Consider the following 22,465-nt stretch of genomic DNA (forward strand, 5'->3'; position numbering starts at 1 on the left):
GGCCTCCCTTGCTGCCAGGGCACGTGACTACCTCCTGTCCCACATGAGTCTTCGAAGACAGCCGTGCTCCACGATCTGCTGTGGTCTAGGCCAAGAGAGAGGCTGGGCAGGTCTGGCCGTTCTCCTGATACGGAACCCGGCAGAAGGATGGAGGTGGCCTCACAGCAAGACTCACCTAAAAACCTGGGGTGAGTGAACACAGATGGAAAGTACCAGCGTGAGAGGCTGGAGTTGCAAAATGCCCTGGACCAACTTCCCAGACTATCCATGTGTCCGAGGGCACAGACTGGCCTCCTCTCTTCTGCACCTGCATGTCTCAGCTCCCTTCCATGAGCTCTGGCTCTGCCCTGGAAACCCACTGGTGCATGCCCTCACCTTGTGTGGTCACACAACGCGGCTGCCTTTGCTGTTTTCCTCTCCTGGGAACTTTCCAGCCCGTCTCACTCCTTACCTTGCTCTGCCCCCCTTCCCCTGCCCTCTGCCCAGCCTAGCACGGCAGCGCAGCCTGGGCTGGCTCCATGGCAATGCCCACTGTAGGGTGCTTCAGGGCTCTGGGCATTCACGCCAGAGACCCAGCCCCTCTGAAGGGCACAGCAGCACCTGAGGGGCAGAGAGGGGTGTCATTCCCACATCAGCCCAAGCTGAGGAATGGCCGTGATATGTGGAGACGGAGGCCAATGTCTCTCTGTGTCTCCTGGATCCAAGAAATCCTTATTGCCCAGTGCTGGCAGCTCTTCGCTGCCAGCCCGTCTCACCAGCACAAGGCTCCTGGCCTTGGGGCTCCTGGCCTTGGGGCTCCTAAGGCTGCTCATGCTGCCCCAGCAATGGAGCAGTCTGCCCTGAGCTGGTGCATCCGTAAATAGGTTTATCTTTGTCATTTATTTCCTTGTGGAAGCACAGAATTGTTCCTATGCTCTTCCCCAGGGTTGTCCCTGCCACCAGAGAGCCTTTCCACAGGGAAGCGTGTCCATGTTGCCCTGGATGGCCTCTCCTGCCCCATCCCTGTGCTCACTGCAGGGCCCCAGGCTGGTGGTGCTGCTCATCAGGGCGAGCGGTCTGTGGTGCTAAAAGGAGAAAATCATAGGCAGATGCCTTGCGATCATCCACCTTCTCCAGCTGCACTGGGCACCCACATGTGAAGGCTCAGTCCAGGCCTCCTTCCCCACCACGTCGCCCCTGCCCTCCTCTCCTGAGCCCATGGAGAACCCAAACACAGCAACACAGCCTCATGGGGGACGATTTCTTCAGCCTTTTTTTCACTTCAGCTTCGGAAGAAAAGCCAGACACTATCACTGAGGAAATCCCTTTTATTACAGAGTTGTGACGTGGGAGGCCAGCTATACCATCGTACCAGACACGTGTGTACAAGGGCTGCTGTGTCAGGCCAACCTGGCTCATGCCTCTGGAGAAGTGCGGTAAATGCAGACATTGCTAGAAAAACAGGATTATTACAGCCAAAACGTGAAAAGCACAGGAGGTTCCCAAGAGAAGTTGGAAATCACTTCAGAAGAGACAGGGACATCTTATTGCTGCTGAAAGACAACCAATTGAATCAGCTTCTTCAGTGCATGTTTGAGCTCCTGGTTCCTCATGCTGTAGATGAGGGGGTTCACTGCTGGAGGCACCACTGAGTACAGGACTGTCACCACCAGGTCCAGGGATGGGGAGGAGATGGAGGGGGGCTTCAGGTAGGCAACCATGGCAGTGCTAGCAAACAGCGAGACGACGGCCAGGTGAGGGAGGCAAGTGGAAAAGGCTTTGTGCCGTCCCTGCTCAGAGGGGATCCTCAGCACAGCCCTGAAGATCTGCACATAGGACAGCACGATGAAAACAAAACACCCTAAAGCTACAGAAAGACTAACCACAAGAAGCCCAACTTCCCTGAGGTAGGAGTCTGAGCAGGAGAGCTTGAGGATCTGGGGGACTTCACAGAAGAACTGGTCCACAGCATTGCCATGGCAGAGGGGTAGGGAAAATGTATTGGCTGTGTGCAGCAGAGCATTGAGAAACCCACTGCCCCAGGCAGCTGCTGCCATGTGGACACAAGCTTTGCTGCCCAGGAGGGTCTCGTAGTGCAGGGGTTTGCAGATGGCAATGAGGCGGTCGTAGGCCATGACGGTGAGAAGACAATACTCCCCTACAATCAAGAAGAGAAAGCAAAAGACCTGGACAGCACATCCTGAGTAAGAGATGGCTCTTGTTTCCCAGAGGGAATTGGCCATAGATTTGGGGACAATGGTGGAGATGGAGCCCAGATCAAGGAGGGAGAGGTTGAGGAGAAAGAAGTACATGGGGGTGTGGAGGCGGTCATCACAGGCTATGGCAGTGATGATGAGGCCGTTGCCCAGGAGGGCAGCCAGGTAGATGCTCAGGAAAAGCCAGAAGTGCAACAGCTGCATCTCCCGCGTGTCTGCAAATGCCAGTAGGAGGAACTGGGTGATGGAGCTGCCGTTGGACATTTGGTCCCTCCAGAACCCAGGTGCTGTCCAAGGAGGAAAAGACATTGACAGTTTAGCGCAAGCTTCTCTGAGAAAATCTCTTCTGATTCTTACAGAAAACTTCCATACCACGTCTCTTCTTCTCAAGACTCCCTTCATGTTTCTTTCTCTCTTAAGTTCTGATTTGCTCAGGCTGAATGTTGCATGAGGAGCAGGGGCCTCAACTGATGAGCTCCTTAGGAGTAAGACCTGCTCTACAGCAGTTTGTACACTGAAGTGGTAAAAAGCCCCACATATGAAGGAGTTCAAGGAGGATGGACACCCTGGGCTGAGTGCAGGAGCCTGGATGCAGTGGCCCTGTGGGAATAGTCTTCACGTCCTGCAAGGGAGAGATTAAATTAGCACTTGAGCCACCTGCCTCTGGAAAAGTGCCCTGGGAGGGATTTATCTTTTCGAGTTTTACTTTTCTAAGCAGTGGTGTTTGTCCGGGTCTTATTCAGCCACCACTGAGACATACCTTGCCCGCCCATCAGTTTACCACCCTGCATCTGCAGGTGGGATCACAAGAGAGCAGCAGGTGAGCAGGGATGGACTATGTGCACATCCTTGCTCGGGAGGGGGCACCCATTACAGAGGGAGGCTGCTCAGCATCTTCCCACCCCGTGCTCGAGATCATGGGCTGTAGCACCGCAATTTAGTGATACACTTCCTTCATTTTTAGATGCCCTTGTCACATTGGGGGAGCATTCGTTGAAGGGACAGAAATCCTCAGCTTCTGGATTGCTCTCGGCATGAGCTCTAATGAGCTGTGAGAGGCAAAAGGATTCCCTGTGCAGAGTCAGGAGAGCTGGTGTCTCTGCCAGTCTTGTTCCCAGCTGCCCCATTCTGCCTCTCTCAGGTGGAGGGTGATCACATTCAGAAGTTACTCCAAAAAAACAACTGGAGAGAGCGGGGTTTTCCACATCCAAAGGGCAGCTCTCCAAACTCCTCTCTATCATTTTCAGCCTAGATGTGCAGGGAGTGACACAGAAGGTGTGGCTCCTCACTCAGATGACCAGACCAAGCACTCTGGGGTGTTGCGTCTACACCTGACTGAGGTCTCAACACTCCCTCTCTAGCCAAGGGCATGCAGGGCTCATGTCATCTGACCAAGTACCCACGCTGGAAAAGGCCCAGCAGTATTTCCACAGCCTCAGTATCTTCACTGCTTCACTTGTTGGGCTCTTAGCACAAAGATGCTATGGGAGCACTGCACCCTTGTGGAGAACAGCTGGACATGACACTACAGGGAGACAGTAAAGTCTCCTGAGGTGGTGCGGCTTTCAGAGAGAGTCTGCTTGTTTCCTAAACCCCATTGACTGCACTGCACCAGTGAGGATGGGTTAAAAGATGGTGAGGCAGCAAAAGAAGGGATCTTCTGAAGGACCAGTTGGTGCATTCCCCAACCCCCCAGGTGGACTTGCCTTGGGTCCCAGAAGTCAGAAGGGGGCTGGGACACCTCATTCCCATGCAGACACAGCTGTGTCAGGATGGTCAGGGTCAGCGTCTGAGCTGCAGCTGAAACCCCCATCCCAGCGTGCCTGAAAAAAGAAACAGCAGCAGCACGGGCAGGTGGAGAAACACGGAGAAATACCATCATTCTCGTGCCAAGGCAAGCAAAGAGGCAAACACTCTGGATTGTCATGCTCTCACCCAGCTGTGCACAGTTCCCCAGACATCGGCACATCGACCGCTCCGAGCCCTCTGTCACGCAGGAGGAAACGGGCACGTGTAAGGAGAGAGGCAGCTCTCCTCTGCTAAAGCTCTGGCTGCAGAGGAGGTGGCTTATGCTCTGGCTGCCCCCGTCTTCATGGTAGAAGCTGTTGCGGGTGAGAGAGGGGACCAAGGGCCTTCCTCAGAGGAGGAACCGGCAGGGAGTTGCCCAAATCCACCCACCACAGAACTTTTGACAGCAGTTTCTTCTCCTCCCCTGACATATCTCCTCCACCTGGAGCTGTTTCTCTGTCTTTCCCCATCCTACTCGCTCTGCACTCAGTTCTGCCCTGCAGAAACCTGCCAGGGGCACGATGCTGCCCAGGGGTGCCTCTGTGTCTGTAGGAGCTAAGGAGCAGGTTGCAGAAATCCTGGTGTGTCTGTAAAAGGGAGGTTGTGGCTGGGGGGCAGCTGGGTGCTTTGAGGTGCTTCTCCCAGATTTGCTCATCTCTCAGTGTAGAGATTGGGATTCTCCAGCTCAAAACTCAGACAACCAGGCAGAGAGTCAGGAAAGCTTCTTCTCTTCCCAGTTGCCCTTACCTGGATGTGCTTCTTGGAAAGTTGCCTCAGAAATGTCCTGGGGGTGATCTGGAGCCGTGAGCAGCCCTGATTCCATGCAGAACCCTCCTGAAAGCAGAAGGACCCTGCCATCCTCCCATGGCTTCTCCCCACAGCCGGGTGGGGAGCTGCCTGGGCAGGCTGAGAGCTGACCCCAGCAGGCAGCAGAGCCCCTGCCCCAGCACAACCCCCCCCTGGGGTGCAGGGACCCTGCTCTCAAGGACAGCCCTGGGCACCCCTGGCTCCACACCTAACTGCCATGCCCGGGAGAAGGGAGCCGTTGTGCCCAGTCCCTCTGACAGCGCGGAAGGGACACCCTGCTCTGGAGCATGTCCTCCTCCACACTAAGGAAACCCTGACAGCCGTCCTGACGGATCATATCTGTCTGGGGATATGCCACCTCTAGGACACCCTTCCGGGTTACTCGCGTGCCTTGCCCTGCTGCCAGAGACTGAGATTTCTCCCCCAGTGATCTCTCCTCTGCTGTTCCACCCCAGACTGCCTTACCTCTGCCCCACTCGTCTCTCCTTGGCAGCACCCATTCAGTTCCCTCAGCCTTGCTGCCCTTTGCAGAGGAGATGCTCCTGGGCAGAGCTGTCTCTCTACAGCGCTGCCAAGTTGCCATGAGCTCCTTCCATCCCAGGAGTCTGTTCCCAGCTCAGGAGCACCAGCCCAGGGCAGCACTTTCTCTGCCTCCTCTGGGCTCCCTTGAGGTGTCCCTGGGGGTCCAGGGGAAGCTGCTGTAAAAGAGACTGCAGTGATCGCTGATGTTCCCTCCCTCAGCTGAGGAGAGACACTTATTTCCAGCAGTGTCATTACTCCTATCAGAGACAGAGTTAGGTCCAAGTATCAGCTTTTCCTGTCTTATTATTAGACAAGACACCCAGACACTGACGAGGAGGGATCTCCTTTACCTGTGCTGAGGGAAGGGATTCAGCTGAGTCAATCAAGGACTGGAGAAGAGAAGGCTCCAGGGAGACCTTAGAGCCCCTTCCAGTCCCTAAAGGGGCTCCAGGGAAGCTGGGGAGGGACTCTGGATCAGGGAGGGGAGCCATAGGACGAGGGGGAACGGTTTTACACTGCAAGAGGGGAGATTTAGATGAGATGTGAGGAAGAAATTGTTTGCTGTGAGGGCAGTGAGCCCCTGGCCCAGGTTGCCCAGAGAAGCTGTGGCTGCCCCATCCCGGGAGGTGTTAAAGGCCAGGCTGGATGGGGCTTGGAGCAACGTGTTGTGGTGGGAGTTGTCCCTGCCCAGGGCAGGGGGTGGCACTGGAGAAGAGGAGGCTCCGGGGAGACCTTAGAGCCCCTTCCAGTCCCTAAAGCCAGGGCGTGGCTTTAGCGTCCCTTCCAACCCAAACCATTCTGGGATTCTACAATTCTAAGGTATCTCATCTTGGGTTTGTAGTCCTGGGGCTGGAAGGGCAGTCAGCTCCCTCCAGAGCCTGCCACAAACACACAGGATGCGAGATTCCTCTTCCCTTACCAGTGCACAAAATGGGCACCTGCTTGTGAACTGCTTGTCTCGGCTCCCATGCTAGTGAATGGATGTGGAGGTCAGGAGTGAGTTGTTGAGGTGCAAACACTTGGTAACATTTGAGGGGCAGGAAGCGGTCCAAAATATGTGCAGGCAACTGCAAGCTCTAATGGAGCAATTCTGAGGGACGAGGCATGGAGGCTGGAGAGAAACCCCTTTGGCCCAGTGAAAACACAGCAGATGCCCACATTTAGTACAAGCTAACGTGTCCCTAACCCTTATTATGAACATAATCCATATGTTCAGGGCAGCTGATAGAGGTCTTCATCTGACCAAATAATGTGCCAGAGAGAAAGAGTGCTCAGTCCCTCCCTTTCTCTCCTCCATTAACTGTATTTACTAGATGTCCAGTGACTATAACGACAGTAGTCTCATGGATGACTACGGTGCTTCACCTAATCCAGTCCAGCAGCTGAATATATTAGCCAAATACAGGCCTGTAGTGCTAATTCACATACGAAAACCATCCACCACAAGCGGAGCACACAGCCGACAAGGGAAGCACAGGACCTATGGACAGCTGTCCCCATTCAGAACTCAACAGATACCACGGGTCATCTCAGACAGATTTGGTCCTTATGAGCAAGTGATTGGTTCCCACCACTGCCGTGAGACAGGGCCTCTCCCATCCCTTTCCAGTAGGTGCTGGCAGTGCTTCTCCCACATGCTTTAGTCATCCCCTGGGTGATACAGTCAAGGAACAGGTCAATGATTTTCACAATGTTCCTGGGTCATAGGATCTCTGTACCCAAGGGTGTTTTCAGCAGCACCTTGTCCTTCCTAGAGACCATCTTCACCTCCCTCCATCACATGCCCCCTAGGCCATCACAGAGCGCAAAACCTATTTCTCTCTGTCCTAGTGGACAGCAGGGTTTGCTCTTTCTGTGCACACCCTATTTCAGCCGTACATTGCCATCTGCCATCTATGCCAGCATGTCTCTGCTCTGAAGCGAAGTCTTTGTTTATGCATGGTATTGAGTGAGGGAGAGCTATGATTTTGTTTTAAATGCTGACCCAGGAGCTGCCTTCACCTGATATTTGTCCCACAGGTTCCCTGGACACATCAGGAGCCGCAACAGGGTGCTGTGAAGGTGCTTGTGTTATTGTGAGCCTTGGACGGGGCTGCATAACTGGCAGGCTGGCTCTGGAGTCCCTGCCTGCCACTGCGAGTGCTGCGGGGCACACTTTCCGGTGCCCCCACACCTCCCTCCTCCCTCCATTGTCACCCACTGCTGTTAAACCCCAGCAGAGCCCTTCCTAAGTCCCTTGGTCTGTGTCAGCCACACACACAGATCTAGAAGGCATCTCAGTTCTGGGCATCTCAGATCATGGGAAGTAACTGCATGGGGATGGGCAGCTGTACTGAAACGGGCCTCTCCACTGCACACAGCAGTGACCAGCGTGACTGGCTGGCACGCAGACTTCTGCAAGGGATGGAGATCACCTTTCATCAACATTCCCCTTATTCCGTTCACAGAAAGAAAACTGAGAACATTTCCACTGTACATAAATAAGGAAACACCAACTGGCTTAAAAGAAAGAAGCAAGACATTAACTTTAAAGAAAGGAGCGTAGTTTACCCGGGTAACGCCTGCCCCCTTTTCAAAGGAAATCTCTTCCCCTTGGCCCTTCCCATCCCACAGACATGCTCAGTACTGCATGCTCCCAAAGCAATGGCTGGGGCGTTGGACACCACATGCCTGTCAAAGTCCTACCTACTTACACAAACCAAAAGAACAAATGATGCATTCCTGAAGATGAAACATGCACCGTGCACCCTGTGTGCTGGCCATGGCTTTCTTGAGCACTTTCCTCAGGGCCTCCCTGACCTCCCTGTTTCTCAGGCTATAGATGAGGGGATTGACCAGAGGCGTCAGGACGGTGTAGAAAAAGGAGAACACTTTGTTGAGCTGCCTCAGTGGAGCTGTTGTGGGCAGCAGGTAGACAATGAAGAGGGTGACATAGAAAATAGTGACAACAATGAGGTGAGAGGAGCAGGTGGAGAAGGCCTTCTTCCTGCTCACACTGGACGGGATCCTCAGGATGGTAGCTACGATGCACACGTAGGAGACCAGCGTGGACAAGAAGGGGAAGATAATGCTCAGGAAACAGACGATGAAAGATACGGGTGTTACCACACTGGTGTCACTGCAGGAAAGCTCCAGCAGAGGGGTGAAGTCACAGAAAAAGTGGTCAATTGTCTTAGGGCCACAGAAATTAATCTGTGATAAAAAGGCTGTGACTGTTGCAGACACAAACACACCCACTAGCCAAGATGCAGCCACCAGCTGTAGACAGACCTTCCAGGTCATGCGTCTTACATAGAGCAGGGGCTGGCATATGGCCAAGTACCAGTCATAGGACATGGCCCCCAGCAGGTAGCACTCAGTAGCTACAAAAGAGCTGAAGAAGTAGAACTGAGCCATACAGCCATACAGCCATAGACAGAGATGGCCCTGTCCCCAGTTAGGAAGCTGGCCAGCAGCCGGGGCAGGGTGGTGGAGCTGTACCAGGTCTCCAAGGAGGACAGAGTGCCCAGGAAAGTGTACATGGGGGTGTGCAGGTGCTGCTCTAACACCACCAGCACAACTATGAGGTTATTCCCAACCACAGTCACCAAATAAATGATGAGCAATAGGAGGAAGAGAGGAATCTGGAGTGTGGGCATATCCCCCATTCCCAGCAGCAGGAACTCCGTGGGTGATGTTTGGTTGTCCCTTTCATGTTTTTCCATACAGCTTTGTTTATCTTTCTTTTCGCACTTGCCGGGAAGGAGGCCTGTGAGAAAACACATTTATTTCTGCATTAAGTTGAAGAAAAGCCATGAGGGACATTGCTGCTAAAAAACCCCAAACAAACCGACATCTCATATCCTTTGCCTTTGTTCATAGTTCTTTTTTGCTTCCCTCCGCATCAAGAGGAGACAAGAGGGCAAACCTGCTTGTCCCAAGAGCACTCCCTCTGACCGCAGGAGTGACTTGCCCCATGGGGCTGCCTCTTCCTCACACTGGAATAAAAACATCATATGCATTTGCTCACATTTTGACCCGCGTTCTTGTGCTCAGTAGTTTTCCCGGCATAACCAGAATAAACTGCTGAGAACTGAGATCCTTTGTTCTCAAGGAAAACCAGTGCCATGACTTGAAACACATTGTTTCTGTAAAAATATCAAGGCATGTAAGCTGTCTTCAACTAGGAGAAAGCTGAGTACAGCAGCGGGTGAGTGGTTTCAGCTGTCTGAAACGCAGCTCTTCAGAGATTATTCCTGCCCTGCACCGGCCAATTTCTTACACTGACAAAGAGCAGGTCAAGAATTTCCAGCTTAGATGAAGAAGGGCTTTTCAATGAGATTATGACAGAGGTCACTTGAACCCACATTATGTGTGAAACAGTAGAGGAAAAGGTGAGAAAGAAGGAAAAAAGTAAATTAAGGAACAACTGTAACTGTGCATCAATCAGGCAGCATGGAAGAGACAGGGCAGGGGAGAAGCGAAAAGATAGGGAGGACCGTTCACTTCCCATACCCCCCTCTTCAGCAGTGGTTCCTGGGGCTTTGGGGCTGGCCCTGCCCATGAAGCCGAGCAGCAAGACCTCAGCATGGCCAGCTGTACTCATGGTGCTCCGCGCTCAGCACGGTCGGCCTCCGGGAGGAGTGTCCCTGGGGTGGCTGGGCATGAGGTGGGAGAGGAGCAGGGTCAGAGGCATGGGCCATGCCCAGGACATGCCTGATTTAATGGCTAGGGAAAGTTCGTGCCTGTGATACCCCTGGGCGGTGCTCCTTGAAATAATTTTTATTCTAAACATTGTCAAACTCACCTCCTGAGCTGGGATGGTTTGCTTCTGGAAGTGATGAAGACAACTGGCTTTAGCAGAGCTGACTAGGATTAGCAAAGCCCTCCCTGCTGGATGGCCTGAGGGACAATGAGGGAAAGAGAGAAAAAGGAGAGGGCTGAGAAAGGACAGAGCCCAGTGGGAGGAGACGGGAAGGGCTCAGGAAATCTGGTCTCAAACACCCTCCCCAGACTCATCCCTCACGCCTGCCAAGGTGAGTGAGTGTCCCCAGCTCCAACACGCCCCAGCCCAGCTGCGACGCGACTCAGCAACCCCAGCAGCGCCGGGGCTCAGGGTGTCTGGGGGAAAGCGGGAGCTGCGGTGGGGACACGTGCAGCAAAGGACAGGGCTAAGACTCAGCTTGTACTCACAAACATTCAATGCACAAACATACAGGAGCAAAATCCTGACTCAGCCCATCCAGCACCCACCTGCAGCCCTTAGCACGAAGGGGTGACCTCTGGGCTCATGGCGCCTAGGTACAAAGACCAAGGTCAGGCTCTCACCATCTGCCTCTTCCCAACCATGTCCTTCCCTTTCCTGGGCTTTCTCCAACCCCTGGGACAGAGCTAAGGCATTTCTCTGACCTTGCCGCCTTCTCCCTGCAGCTCCTTCAGTGATTGCACAACGGTGTGGGGTTGATAGCACCAACGATTCCTTTAAGGACCAACCCACAGGTCTGCTCTCCTCAGGGACTGCAAAGAGCCTCGCTTAATTTGCTCTCAAAGGAGGCTGCAACTTCTGAACTCCTGGAAACTTGTTAAACTCCTCTGGCAAGCCCTGCCTTTTCCCTTAGCACTGTCTCCTTCAACTCTGTGTCCGGCTGCTCTAGAAAGCAGACTGAGGTAGGGCAACCATCAGGACTATCCTAACTCACTACATAGTCATAGAATCATAGAATCATTTAGGTTGGAAAAGATCCTTAAGGTCACCAAGTCAAACTGTTAAGCTAGCACTACCAAGTCCACCACTAAACCATGTCCCTGGCATTTGCCACAGCTACACAACTTTTAATTACCTCCAGGGACGGTGATTCAAACACTTCCCTGGAAAGCCTCTTCCAATGCCTGACAACACTTTTGGTGAAGAAATTTTTCCTAATATCCAATCTGCAGCTCTACTGGCACAGCTTGAGGCCATTTCCTCATGCTATTGCTTGTTACTTCACAATAGAGACTGACCCCCCCGGCTACACCCTCCTTTCAGGGAATTGTAGAGAGCGAGAAGGTCTCCCCTCAGCCTCCTTTTCTCCAGGCTGAACACCCCCAGCTCCATCAGCTGCTGCTCGTAACATTTGTGCTCTAGACCCTTCATCAGCTCCATTGCCCTTCTCTGGATCCGCTCCAGCATCTCAGTGTCTTTCCTGTAGTGAGGGGCCCAAAACTGGACACAGCACTCGAAATGGGGCCTCACCAGTGCTGAGCACAGGGGGACGGTCACTGCCCCAGTCCTGCTGGCCACACTATTCCTGATATAGGCCAGGGTGCTGTTGGCCTTCTTGGCCACCTGGGCACATTGCTGGCTCATATTCAGCCGGCTGTCAACCAACACCCCCAGGTCCTTTTCTGCCGGGCAGCTCTCCAGCCGCTCTGCCCCAAGCCTGGAGCATCCATGGGATTGGTGTGACCCAAGTGCAGGACCCAGCACTTGGCCTTGTTGAACCTCATGCCATTGGCCTTGGCCCATCGATTCAGGCTGTCCAGATCCCTCTGCAAAGCCTTCCTACCTTCAAGCAGGTCAACACTCCCGCCCAACTTGGTGTCATCTGCAAACTTACTGAGGGTGCAACTCAATTCCTTCATCCAGATAATGAATAAAAATATTAAAGAAAACTGTCCCCAGTACAGAGCCCTGGGGAATACCACTTGTGACTGGCCACCAACTGGATTTAACTCCATTCATCACAAGTCTCTGGGCCGGGCCATACAGCCATTTTTTTACCCAGTGAAGAGTACTCCTGTCTAAGCCATAGGCAGCCAGTTTCTCCAGGAGAATGCTGTGGGAAATGGTGTCAAAGTCTTTATTGAAGTCCAGGTAAACAACATCCACAGCCTCTCCCTCATCCACTAAGCCGGTCACCTTGTCATAGAAGGGGATCAGGTTAATCAGGCAGAACCTACCTTTCATAAATCCATGCTGACTGGGCCTGATCGCCTGGTTGTCCTCTATGTGCCGTCTAATGGCACTCAAGATGATCTGTTCCGTAACCTTCACCGGCGCTAAGGTCAGACTGCCAGGCCTGTAGTTCCCTGGATCATCCTTCCGGCCTTTCTTGTAGATGGACATCACATTTGCTAACCTCCAGTCAACTGATGTTGAACTGTGATGTTCTCCTGTGAGGGAGTTATCATCCCAACCCTTCCAAATAACAAATCCCTTTGATGCCCCAGGTATAGCTGTGGTGAGTCCCGTTTGTATAGTATACATCCCACTGTTTTCAGTGTCCCGTAGTTAAATCATCTTGGAGGTAACACCATTCTGGGATAGCAACAGCTGCACATTTTGTACGTAAATCCTCAGCCAATGTCAATATTTTCCAAGTGTTAGGTCTATTCCACAATGGTTACCTTGGAACCAGAGACCAGAAACTCCCATTTATGGACCAAGTTATTGTTCTTTCCCAATGATATAAATATATGTGCTTGCCATTTCAACCCTGAATTGAGTAATCATTTTTTTCCCCTTGTATAAAGTTTCTTCAAAAAAGTCCTGGAGGTCCCCACCCAACAGGGAGTATGGGTAGATGATAGCCATGTGATGGAGGGGCTTTTGTGCTATAGGGATTTTGGGTAGTCATACTTGTAGTGTTTAGGGTAGGGTGTGGGGTAGTTTCTGGGACCAGAGGTAGTGGTACACAGTAGGGTTCAACTTCTCCCTAAGCAGAATCTCAAAGGAAAATTCCATAGACCTTCCTGGAGCTATTTAGACCATAAGTCCCTCCTTGCCACTAAGGGATGTATTTCTTTTTCCAAATAGTCCATGTCTGTACTTTTTCAAAGTTTACAATTGCTGGTCTGGTCTACACCTTTATTTCATTTGGGATGTTCTTAAATAATCCCTCGTAAATTCATGCTACTGATCTTGGCATCAGTCGTCCATCAGTTAGGATGATCTTATAGAGGAGACTAAACAAATAGATCCATTTAAACATGTCGAGTCGATCTGATCCTCTAACAATGTTAAAAAAATCTAATGCATTAGGTGTTATGATTGGCTTTGGGTCTGGTCCAAGACATGTTTTAACCTGTGACACTAATGTCATCCACTGCCCTCTAACTTCACTTCCACTCTCTTCTCATAGAATCACAGAACGTGTTGGGTTGGAAGGGACCTCTAAAGGCCGTCTAGTCCAACCCCCCTGCAGTCAGCAGGGAGATCTTCAACTAGATCAGGTTGCTCAGAGCCTCATCCAGCCTGGCCTGGAATGTCTCCAGGGATGGGGCCTCCACCACCTCTCTGGGCAACCTGTGCCAGTGTCTCACCACCCTCAGTGTAAAGAACTTCATCCTAATGTCTAATCTAAACCTGCCCTGCTCTAGTTTATAACCATTGCCCCTCGTCCTGTTGCTACATGCCCTTGCAAACAGTCCCTCTTGATGGTCTTAAGATCAGAGGACGTGAGGCTGGCCTCAGCTCTCTCCTTCCTTACGAACAAGGAAAACTTCCCAAGCTGGAGTCAGACATGGTGAGAGCTGCCCTCCTGGGGCACATGACACCTCCATCCCCAGCTCTCTTGCCACCCACAGTTTTACAGAACGCTCCTGGCTGAGGAAGACAGACGAACACTCACTTTTTCCACATTTCACTTTCAGGCCAATAAGTGGAATAATCAAGGTCCTTACTCTCATCAAAGCTTATGGGGTTGCTGGATTTGTTGCAGGGAATGACATCTGGAAAAGAGGAAAAGCAGCTTCCACTCCCAAAGGATGGGGAACCAGGAGGCCAAGGGGAGGAACGGGGCATGGTGGAATCTGCCGCTCGTCCCAGAGCTGCTCCGGCAGGAGGGAGTGGTCCTGAGCAGGGAGTTGGCTCGGGGAAGGAGAAGCCAATGTTTGGGGTGGGCAGGGATAGGCCGGCAAATTGATGGCTGTATAAAATCTCGAGGACAAAGAAAAAACAGGGAGACAAAATAATAAATTCTGCTCCTGCCCAGACAGCTGATGGCAACGCATGCATTGACATGTCCAAGATGCCTTGTTCTGCTCCTTAACTACATGTTCTGATTATCAGGGTAATGAGATACAAGCCAAAGAGATTTGACAGTTTGGTCTTGTTACAGCATGCTTTGGGTATCAAACACAGAGACTAGTTAATGAATGCACTGTGAAAACTGAAGAACAAAAGCCCTCTTATTATATGTAGCCTGCACCCTTCCACCTTGAAATAAACCCCTGGATGACAGCAGTGCTGGTCCCACCCCCATTCCAGAGGCAGCCCGGGCACAAGAAGGCAGGGGTTCATCTCACCTGCGCCATGTCACATCCCCTTGACTGGCCCGTGGAGAATCTCACTCAGGGGTTTGCAGGAGGAATGCCTACAATTGCTCCCAACCGCCACACAGCCACTTCTGTTCCTTTTCACCATTTCCCACCCGTGCAGTGCCTGCCTTCTGCTTCAGCAAGCTGCAGATGCCACGAAAGCGCTGCTGCTCTCCAGCTTCACTGGTCACCCTCGGAGCCGAAAGGGACCCCTCCGGAAGAGCCCACATCCAAGCTGCCTGCAGCGTCACCAGTCCTGCAGCCACTGTCCCCGAGACCTGCTCACAAAAAGCTGGGCGTTTTCTGCAGCTGGGGAAGCTCTGCTGCCCCAACCGCGGGCTGGCAATGCGGAGACAAAAGCTGAGCACTCTGTCTCTTTCCTCCGTAACTGTTTCGCTGAGAGGCCTTTCCAGCATGCTGCAAGATACAGCAAGAATATCGTAAGATAACATATACGTGTGTGCACTATGTGTATATGCAATACAGTATAGAAAATGTATGTTATCAGCTCTTTAGAGAATCCCACAAGGGTCCAAAACTAAATGCAGTAATATTGGTGGGGACCGGTAATTCTGAATGATCTCTCTACCCATAATCCACTTTCTTGCTTCAGTCAAGGAGTTGCAGGAGAGACTTGCAGAGATCCCTTCCCGCTGATGGGATTCTGTGTTTCTGTAACACCTTTCCCACAACTCATTCCCTCTGTCACAGGCATAAGAACCAGGACACAATCACACCTGCTTTGGGGCTGCTCCATTATGACCATTTCTTTCAAGATCACTTTTTTGGTTGACTTTTACTGTGCACCAAGAGATGCTGCAGGCAGGTTGCAGATAACTGCTGTGTACACGGAAATTGGCTATTGCACTCACTGGATAGCAAAAAGTAACGAGGTTAAGCGTTGATGTGCTCACTGCCCCAGTAAGACAACCAAAGTCTTTGTCTGTGAGATGGAGGAAAGTCAGCCTCCAGTGCTCATGGAGAGAGAGATTTCCATTTTCTTCACTCTTTTCTCTTAATATTTTATAGCTCTTCAAGCCAGTGGATTTTCTCTGGCATCCTTGAGCTATTAATTGTTACCATCTCAAAAAAACTTACCTCCCCAGGTGCAGGACTTTGCATTTCCCGGGGCAGAATTTCATGAGGTTCCTCTCAGCCCATTTCTCCAGCCTGTTGATGTCACTCTGGGTGGCAGCAGGGTGGCAGCATGTGAACAACAGGCAACCAATGTGTCAACTGATCCTTCCATTTGTGTATCATCTGCAAACTCGTGGCTGCACCCCGTCTGATCATGCAGATCATTCACGAAGATGTTAAATAATACTGGCCTCAGATTCAGGTGCACCACTGCTGACTGGCCTGCAGCTGGACTTCACGCTACCGATCACAATATTGTAAGCTTGGCCATTCAGCCAGTTTGCACTCTACCTCACTGTCCACTGGTCTAGCCTGTACTTCATCAATTCATCAGTGAAGATGTTGCTGGAGACAGTGCTGAAACCTTTCCTGAAGGCATGGTAAACAGTATCCACCCCCCTCCTCTCATTCACCAAGGCAGCTAGCTCCTTGCAGAAGGCTATCAGCTGCAGGAGTCATGATTTCCCCCTTTGTAAATCCATACTGGCCACTCCCTAAATACAGAATCATAGAATGTGTTGGGTGTGAAAGGACCTCTAAAGGCCATCTAGTCCAACCCCCCTGCAGTCAGCAGGGACATCTTCAACTAGATCAGGTTGCTCAGAGCCTCATCCAGCCTGGCCTTGAATGTCTCCAGGGATGGGGCCTCCACCACCTCTCTGGGCAACCTGTGCCAGTGTCTCACCACCCTCATTGGAAAGAACTTCTTCCTAATGTCTAATCTAAACCTGCCCTGCTCTAGTTTAAACCATTGCCCATCGTCCTATCGCTACATGCCCTTGCAAATAGCCCCTCCCCAGCTTTCCTGTAGGCCCCCTTCAGGGACTGGAAGGGGCTCTAAGGTCTCCCCGGAGCCTTCTTTTCTCCAGGCTGAACAACCCCAACTCTCTCAGCCTGTCCTCATAGGAGAGGGGCTCCAGCCCTTGGAGCATCTTCGTGGCCTTCCTCTGGACCCGCTCCAACAGGTCCGTGTCCTTCTTGTGCTGAGGGTTGCAGAGCTGGACACAGTACTCCAGTACTCTAAATACAGAGAATCATATATATATATATATGCTAATATATAACAACTGCCGAAACCAGTTGGCAGCTACCCACAGCATAGGAGGGGTTTTGGTGTTCGCTCATGTGCTGGGGAAAGAGCTGCTGCTCCGTGGCTCATGGGCACTGATGCCTGCAACCAACCCTTCAGCATGTGAACCACACCTAGTCACTGGCCCAGATGGCAATCCACCAGACTGTGAGGACTGGCTGATTAACTCTGATCTTCAAAGCCATGAATGAACATTACCTGCATAGCTGTGACAAATACGCAGAACGTAGTGCTTTATGCCTAATGCTAATAACCAAATAAAAGAATCAGTGACATGAGTCTGATTAAAGCAAACAGATAAGCAAAGAATAATCAAAATGTGGTGAGCACCTAATAGTTTATTGACAAGTGGTGTTAGAGAAAGAAAAGCTTTTGAGATGGGGTACTCAAATTCTGAAATGCAGTTAATAAATTCATGCTTCTGGCAAGAAAGGAAGTTATTTACCAGAAATTTAATTATGCATTAAGCACTAACAGATGGCAATTAGTGACTCCCAAATAATTAACATAAAAGCGATCTGATGCCAATGCTACTTACTGAATGATGACCCTCTACTGGGACGGGGTGGAAAAGAGGAGGCGGCATATTTTTCATCCTCAGAGTCTCTAGGTTTGCACCAGAAGATCCCAGAATGGGTAACAACAGCAGCAGAAACCATGTTCTTTAGGCCCCGTTTTGCTTTATCTTTGACTGACCCTTAGCACTGCCCCAGATGCAGCTGCAGCACGCCGTGGAAGTGCATATCCACGTAGTAAGAGAACTCTTTGGGCATAATGTGTACCCTGCTGTTGGGAAGCACATTGTCATAGTAATGATGGGGCAGGGAATGGCCATCAGGATGCACGGAGAAGGGCCAGAAGCCGTAGAGTGTAATGCGTTCGCACAACTCCAGAGCAGCATTCACTAGCATGAAACCTGAGGAGAGGCGATGAACATGAAAACCATGATCATGCCAGTACTTGCTTAGAGCACTCAGGTACCGAGGGTGGAAGAAGATGACATGTGACTGGGAGGCAGAGCCCTGCAAGGCATAGAGTGCTCGGTAAGAAGGCTCAGTATTGCTGGGGTAGGAGAAAGCCGGGAGGAGGAACCAAGTCTTTCCATAGGAAGCTGCTGCCTTTACAAATGGCAGGCGCTGACGATTCAGACCATTAAATCTGCAAAGTAAGAGATGTGGGACCATCACCCTCTGCCAACCCCATCCTCATTCCCCCCTGCCCTTCTTATGCTACTCTGCCCCAGAGCAGTGAAAAACCCGTCTGACTCTTCATCTCTGTGTTCCCCTTTTCTGTGCCTTGTGGGTGATCTGAGTTCAAAATTCTCAGGTGCATCTTAACACAGGCCAGAGGAGCTGCTTGAAAATATCCAGAAGTTTTGCTAGTGACTAGTTGGTTAAAACACTGGGAAGAAGTCTTCAAATGTAAAACCTTAGTGGCCCCACAGCTCACAATTCATGGAGAATTAATAATGGTGGAGCAGAGGGCTGGGAGAGAACTCATGCCATCTGCCTTTAGAGATCTACTACAGAGATATCTACATCTGAGCTAATTGTCTAACCGTCCTTTGCACTCAGTGGAGGGAAACAAGCACAGCTGGGTCATAGCTGATCTGTCTTATTTTAGATGTCTGGTGCAGGACAAGGAGTACCTATTTTCTACACTGAGCGTAAAGATCATTTATGCAGCTAGGATCACAATGAGATCAAATAGTTCCCATCAGAGCTCCTCCTGACAGCAGCAGTACGAGTACAGCTGAGCCTCCCTGCCTGTCTTAATATGACCCTTGAGAGGATCAGGCCACTGGAAAGACTGAAAATGCTATGAATTTCTAGTGGTAAGATAAAAAAAACCCCAGCAACCAAGTCTTGTACAAATTCTGCCCCAAACAACTCTAAGACTTGCAGTCTTCCCCTGTGTACCTCTGCACAGAGGGCAGTAAGTGCCAATAGCTTTTTTTTTGGATGTGCCTTTGGTAGCAAAGGCCTGTCTGTTTCCTGGGGCCCAGAGCAGAGGCAAAAGAGATTGCCTCTTCAAGAACACAATAATGGGGGAGAAACAAGTCAGAAGCATTTCTTTCCATTTTCATTACCACATCTATTACCTATGCTGAAGGATACTAGGATTCACAGTGACGATGCTTGACTTTCTGCCCACATCGTCAGGGAAGTCCACAGAAGGCAGGTTAAATCTGATTGAAGTGATAAACAAATGAAGTCTATGAGAAATAATGCTCCATGATATCCTCAGAGCTTACCCATCCCTCTGTGACACCCCTCATTTCCCCAGCCCCTCACCTTCAACCCCAGAACATTTCCTCTGTCTCCATTTTCTCTGTCCTCACCCTACTGCCATCAAGACCCCCTCCTCCTGCTGGTCCCCTACATCTCTCCTGGACAGGCTGGCAGCAATTACCTGATTACAAACTGGTGCCTATCAATTTCAGAGCCACAGCTGCTGTTCCTGAGGATTCCTCCATTTCCCACTACAGCACAGGTTTTGTAGAGAGGGTCCCGAAAGGGGGATTTCTATAAAGAACAACATGTAGAAATTCACTCACCTTTAGAGAATTATAGTAAAGAGCTACCATAGATCGTTCAGCTAGACATATTCCAGGGCATATGAGAGAAAACATGCAGGCTGTGAGTTGTATTCCCCATCAAAGAGCCCTCTGACCTCTGGTAGCATCTCCAGCAAGTTTCTCTGGACTGTCAATCTCTTTGAAAGCTGCCCATCATAGACAAGCTCAGATCCCAACGGCGTGTTGTCTCGTGTTGCAACCAGCCAGGCTGAGGCATTGCAGCAGCTCCCGAGCTTTTCCCTGTAAAGGGGAGAGGGGGGAAGAGAGTGAGCAGAGTCCTGAGGACGGGGCGGAGGGGATCTGTAACGGAACAACAAAGGAGGGAGGGATGAGAATGAGAAGAGAGAGCTTGGCAAGGTGCTACCTTAGAAGCAGAAGTGAAGGATTAGGTAAGCAAGTATCGCAGCGTAAAGGGAAAGTGAGCTTGGGAAAGCACAGGGAACACAAAGAAAGCATTGTGTCAGGTTGGAGTATGCACTCATCATGCACATGTCATACACTGTTCATCCATCTCCACACATTCTTCATTTTCTTCTTCCTCATCCACACGCATTTCCAGCCATTTTCTATGTGTTCTTCACTCTTTAGCCTAGCCACTACTCCAAAGCCCTTCCTGCTTGCTTCAGCCTCAGCTTCACCCCTGACCCATGTGCGCCTTCATCCCTCCCCACATAAACTCACCAACGGGTGAGATCACAGGTCAGCACAAGGGATGCCGCAGGGCAACGCGAACAGATGTTATGCGAGGGTGGTGAGTGTGGGTGTGCCTGCGTGTCCCACCCATACAACCTGACCTGGAGAATAACATTTCTTTAGATATGATTCTGAGTGTAGAGTGTGTGTGAGGATCGACCCAATAAACAAACCCTGGCAGGCATTCACCCAAACCTCATCATGTGAAAGAGGAAGATGGCCAAGAGACTCTTGGAATAAAGGAGTAGTGACTTGAAACAAAGTACGAAAGGAACATGAACATTTTTCATGAGGGGTGAATGACTATGGAGCAGGAAGAGCAGCAGTCTAAACTTGATCTGACCCTGCCACAAGAAGTTGCTCCACCAGCATCACCACCTCTGCCAAGGCCAGGCGGAGCAGTACCCCTGTCAGACGCTGCGCGGAGTCTGCATCCAGCCAGTGGGCTGTCAGTACTGGGTGCAGCAGGCAGGGACCCCCAGCACGGGTGGCGTGCTTATGTGGATTCATGGGGTACTTCTTCGCAGGCTTGGGGCTCAGCAAGTCATAAGGGGTTCCCACAAATCTAGAGCACATGCACATCCTGTGAGGAGAAGCCTGTGCGTGTAACGGTGTGTGGCTCTGCGTGATTAGAATTTCTTGGGCTTATTTGTAGGAGGTGTTTAGAAATGTATAGTTGCGTATTGACATTTTGTAAGTGTCTAAAATTCTGGTTTATCTGCTTTGTTATTGATATTTGATCCTGAATGTCTAGTTCACCCAATGTGGATTAAACGTGTGTCATCAATAAATTAATAAACCATTTTGGTTGAGATTTTATTGGAAATAGGTGAACTGAGTAGTTTTCCCCTGTGAATTGTGGACATCACCTGTACTGGGCCAAGGCAGTAGCGCTGAACTTCCAGCGGCAGCTTTGCATTAACTTCACATGTGTCAGGCTCCAGACTGCATTCACCCTAGGGCAGAAAGAGCTCTTAAGCAGCTTGAATGCTCTCACAAACACTTACTGTAAACAAATGACTCTCTGTTGCATCCCTTCCTACCCCTTGGACCTTCACTGAGGCCACCAGGTGACCCAGTGTAGCCAGTTGCCTGTCTTCCCCGCCCAGCACAATTGTGGCCATGACTCTCACATCTGAGGTTGCGTTATGTTGCTCAACAGTTCTTGACACACTTCTGCTTCTGGAACCTTGATGTCAGGTCTGCGAAAAAACCCAAAGGGTTAAACTGAGACAGAATATGATGTCCTCCCACAGCTTTCCTCCATCACTCCACCCCAGCAATCCCATACCCCAGTGTCTCCCCTTGGCCATCTCATGGCCTAGCCTGCAACCACTCCCACCCTGGGCTTTCCACCTGAAACTCATTGCATCCATTCTCTATGCTATCTCCATTCCTACCCTATTAATTCCTGCCCTGGAGACCTTCTGGAGCGATCCTCCATGTTCCCATTTCCTTTCCAGGACTGAGGGGACACAGTTCCTCCACCCTGTCCCTCACTCACCTGTCATTCAACGCCAGAAAGCACATGGAAGCGAGTGAGATTACAGCTATAGCCAGCAACATGACCCATAGCTTGTACGTCTTCAGTAGTCCTGGCTTCACATACTCCTCCCTGCTGATGCTGTTTGGCATTTTGGAGAATGCCTGAGAGAGGAGAAGAAATGAGGAAGCTCCATACCTGGGTGTAAACACCCAGCCCAGGGCTTCTCTGGCACTGGCCCTCATTGGAAGTTTGCCTTAACTCTCTGAAAAACAAGGGAGAGTAGGGAACTCATTTCTTTTGGGCTATGCGGAAGCATGCCATGGGGTTATCGCAGGATCCTACTGGACCCTGTTGGAAGGCATCACGGGCCAATACCAATCTGTAGGATTCATTCCCCTGTAAAGCTGTCCTCAGCTATTCCAGGGCAATGGTTCCACTGGTATTCTTCCACAGTCTTGGCTCCAGTCCCTGACACCTTCGCCTTCTCTCTAGCAGTTATCTAAAAATGTCTGCACACAAGTTCCTCATCATCTATGTTGGAAAGAAAAGGGCAGGAGGGTTTTTCTCCTCATTTGCTTTACCCCCTCTGCACACCAGGGGCCATGACCAGCCCCAGTGATCAGCGGCATAGAACTGCAGTGCATCCTGCTCATCTCAACTGTGAGCCTTTGTCCTGGAAAGCTGTGGTTTTGCCTGTTTGCAGGCAGCCACCCCAATCATGCCAATTCTACATCAAAAGAGACAGAGACATGTCATTGGATTGTCATGTTTCTTCAGAGGCACACCTTTATATGCTGTGGGTAAGAGAAACACCTTTGCAGAATTTTCCAAACCACATCATTGGTTTCCACATGTCCTTTACCACCTTCTGATCCTTGGTTGAGGAGTAA

The 22,465-nt window shown here is 50.9% G+C and overlaps 3 protein-coding genes across 3 annotated transcripts; all 3 read right to left on the reverse strand.

Annotated features, from left to right (window-relative positions):
* Positions 1-1,523: 1,523 nt before the first annotated feature.
* Positions 1,524-2,486, reverse strand: LOC128914805 (olfactory receptor 14J1-like). The gene has a single exon (XM_054214406.1). The coding sequence runs from the start codon at positions 2,457-2,459 to the stop codon at positions 1,524-1,526; it is 936 nt and encodes a 311-aa protein (XP_054070381.1). The 5' UTR covers positions 2,460-2,486.
* Positions 2,487-7,997: 5,511 nt separating this feature from the next.
* On the reverse strand, positions 7,998-9,016 carry LOC128914947 (olfactory receptor 6B1-like). The gene is given in 2 exon segments (XM_054214677.1): positions 7,998-8,717; positions 8,720-9,016. Coding segments are annotated over 2 exon segments (1,017 nt in total).
* An 8,500-nt stretch (positions 9,017-17,516) lies between these two features.
* LOC128914803 (alpha-2,8-sialyltransferase 8F-like) lies at positions 17,517-21,724 on the reverse strand. Its single transcript, XM_054214405.1, has 7 exons — positions 21,594-21,724; positions 21,223-21,291; positions 20,959-21,045; positions 19,492-19,636; positions 19,231-19,343; positions 18,920-19,006; positions 17,517-17,976 (listed from the first exon to the last, which is right to left on the reverse strand). The coding sequence occupies exons 1-7, from the start codon at positions 21,722-21,724 to the stop codon at positions 17,517-17,519; spliced, it is 1,092 nt and encodes a 363-aa protein (XP_054070380.1).
* Between the last annotated feature and the right edge of the window lie 741 nt (positions 21,725-22,465).

Source organism: Rissa tridactyla, chromosome 9 (assembly GCF_028500815.1).
Source record: "Rissa tridactyla isolate bRisTri1 chromosome 9, bRisTri1.patW.cur.20221130, whole genome shotgun sequence".
NCBI classification, from domain to species: Eukaryota; Metazoa; Chordata; class Aves; order Charadriiformes; family Laridae; genus Rissa; species Rissa tridactyla.

Excerpts from the sequence above, each read along its gene's own strand:
- LOC128914803 (XM_054214405.1), bottom strand. The coding sequence starts at position 21,724 with ATGCCAAACAGCATCAGCAGGGAGGAGTATGTGAAGCCAGGACTACTG. Across the intron at positions 21,046-21,222 it reads AACATAACGCAACCTCAGAT|GGTGAATGCAGTCTGGAGCC; the intron begins GTGAGAGTCATG and ends TTTCTGCCCTAG. Across the intron at positions 19,344-19,491 it reads TGCTGGAGATGCTACCAGAG|AAATCCCCCTTTCGGGACCC; the intron begins GTCAGAGGGCTC and ends TGTTCTTTATAG.
- LOC128914805 (XM_054214406.1), bottom strand. The coding sequence starts at position 2,459 with ATGTCCAACGGCAGCTCCATCACCCAGTTCCTCCTACTGGCATTTGCA.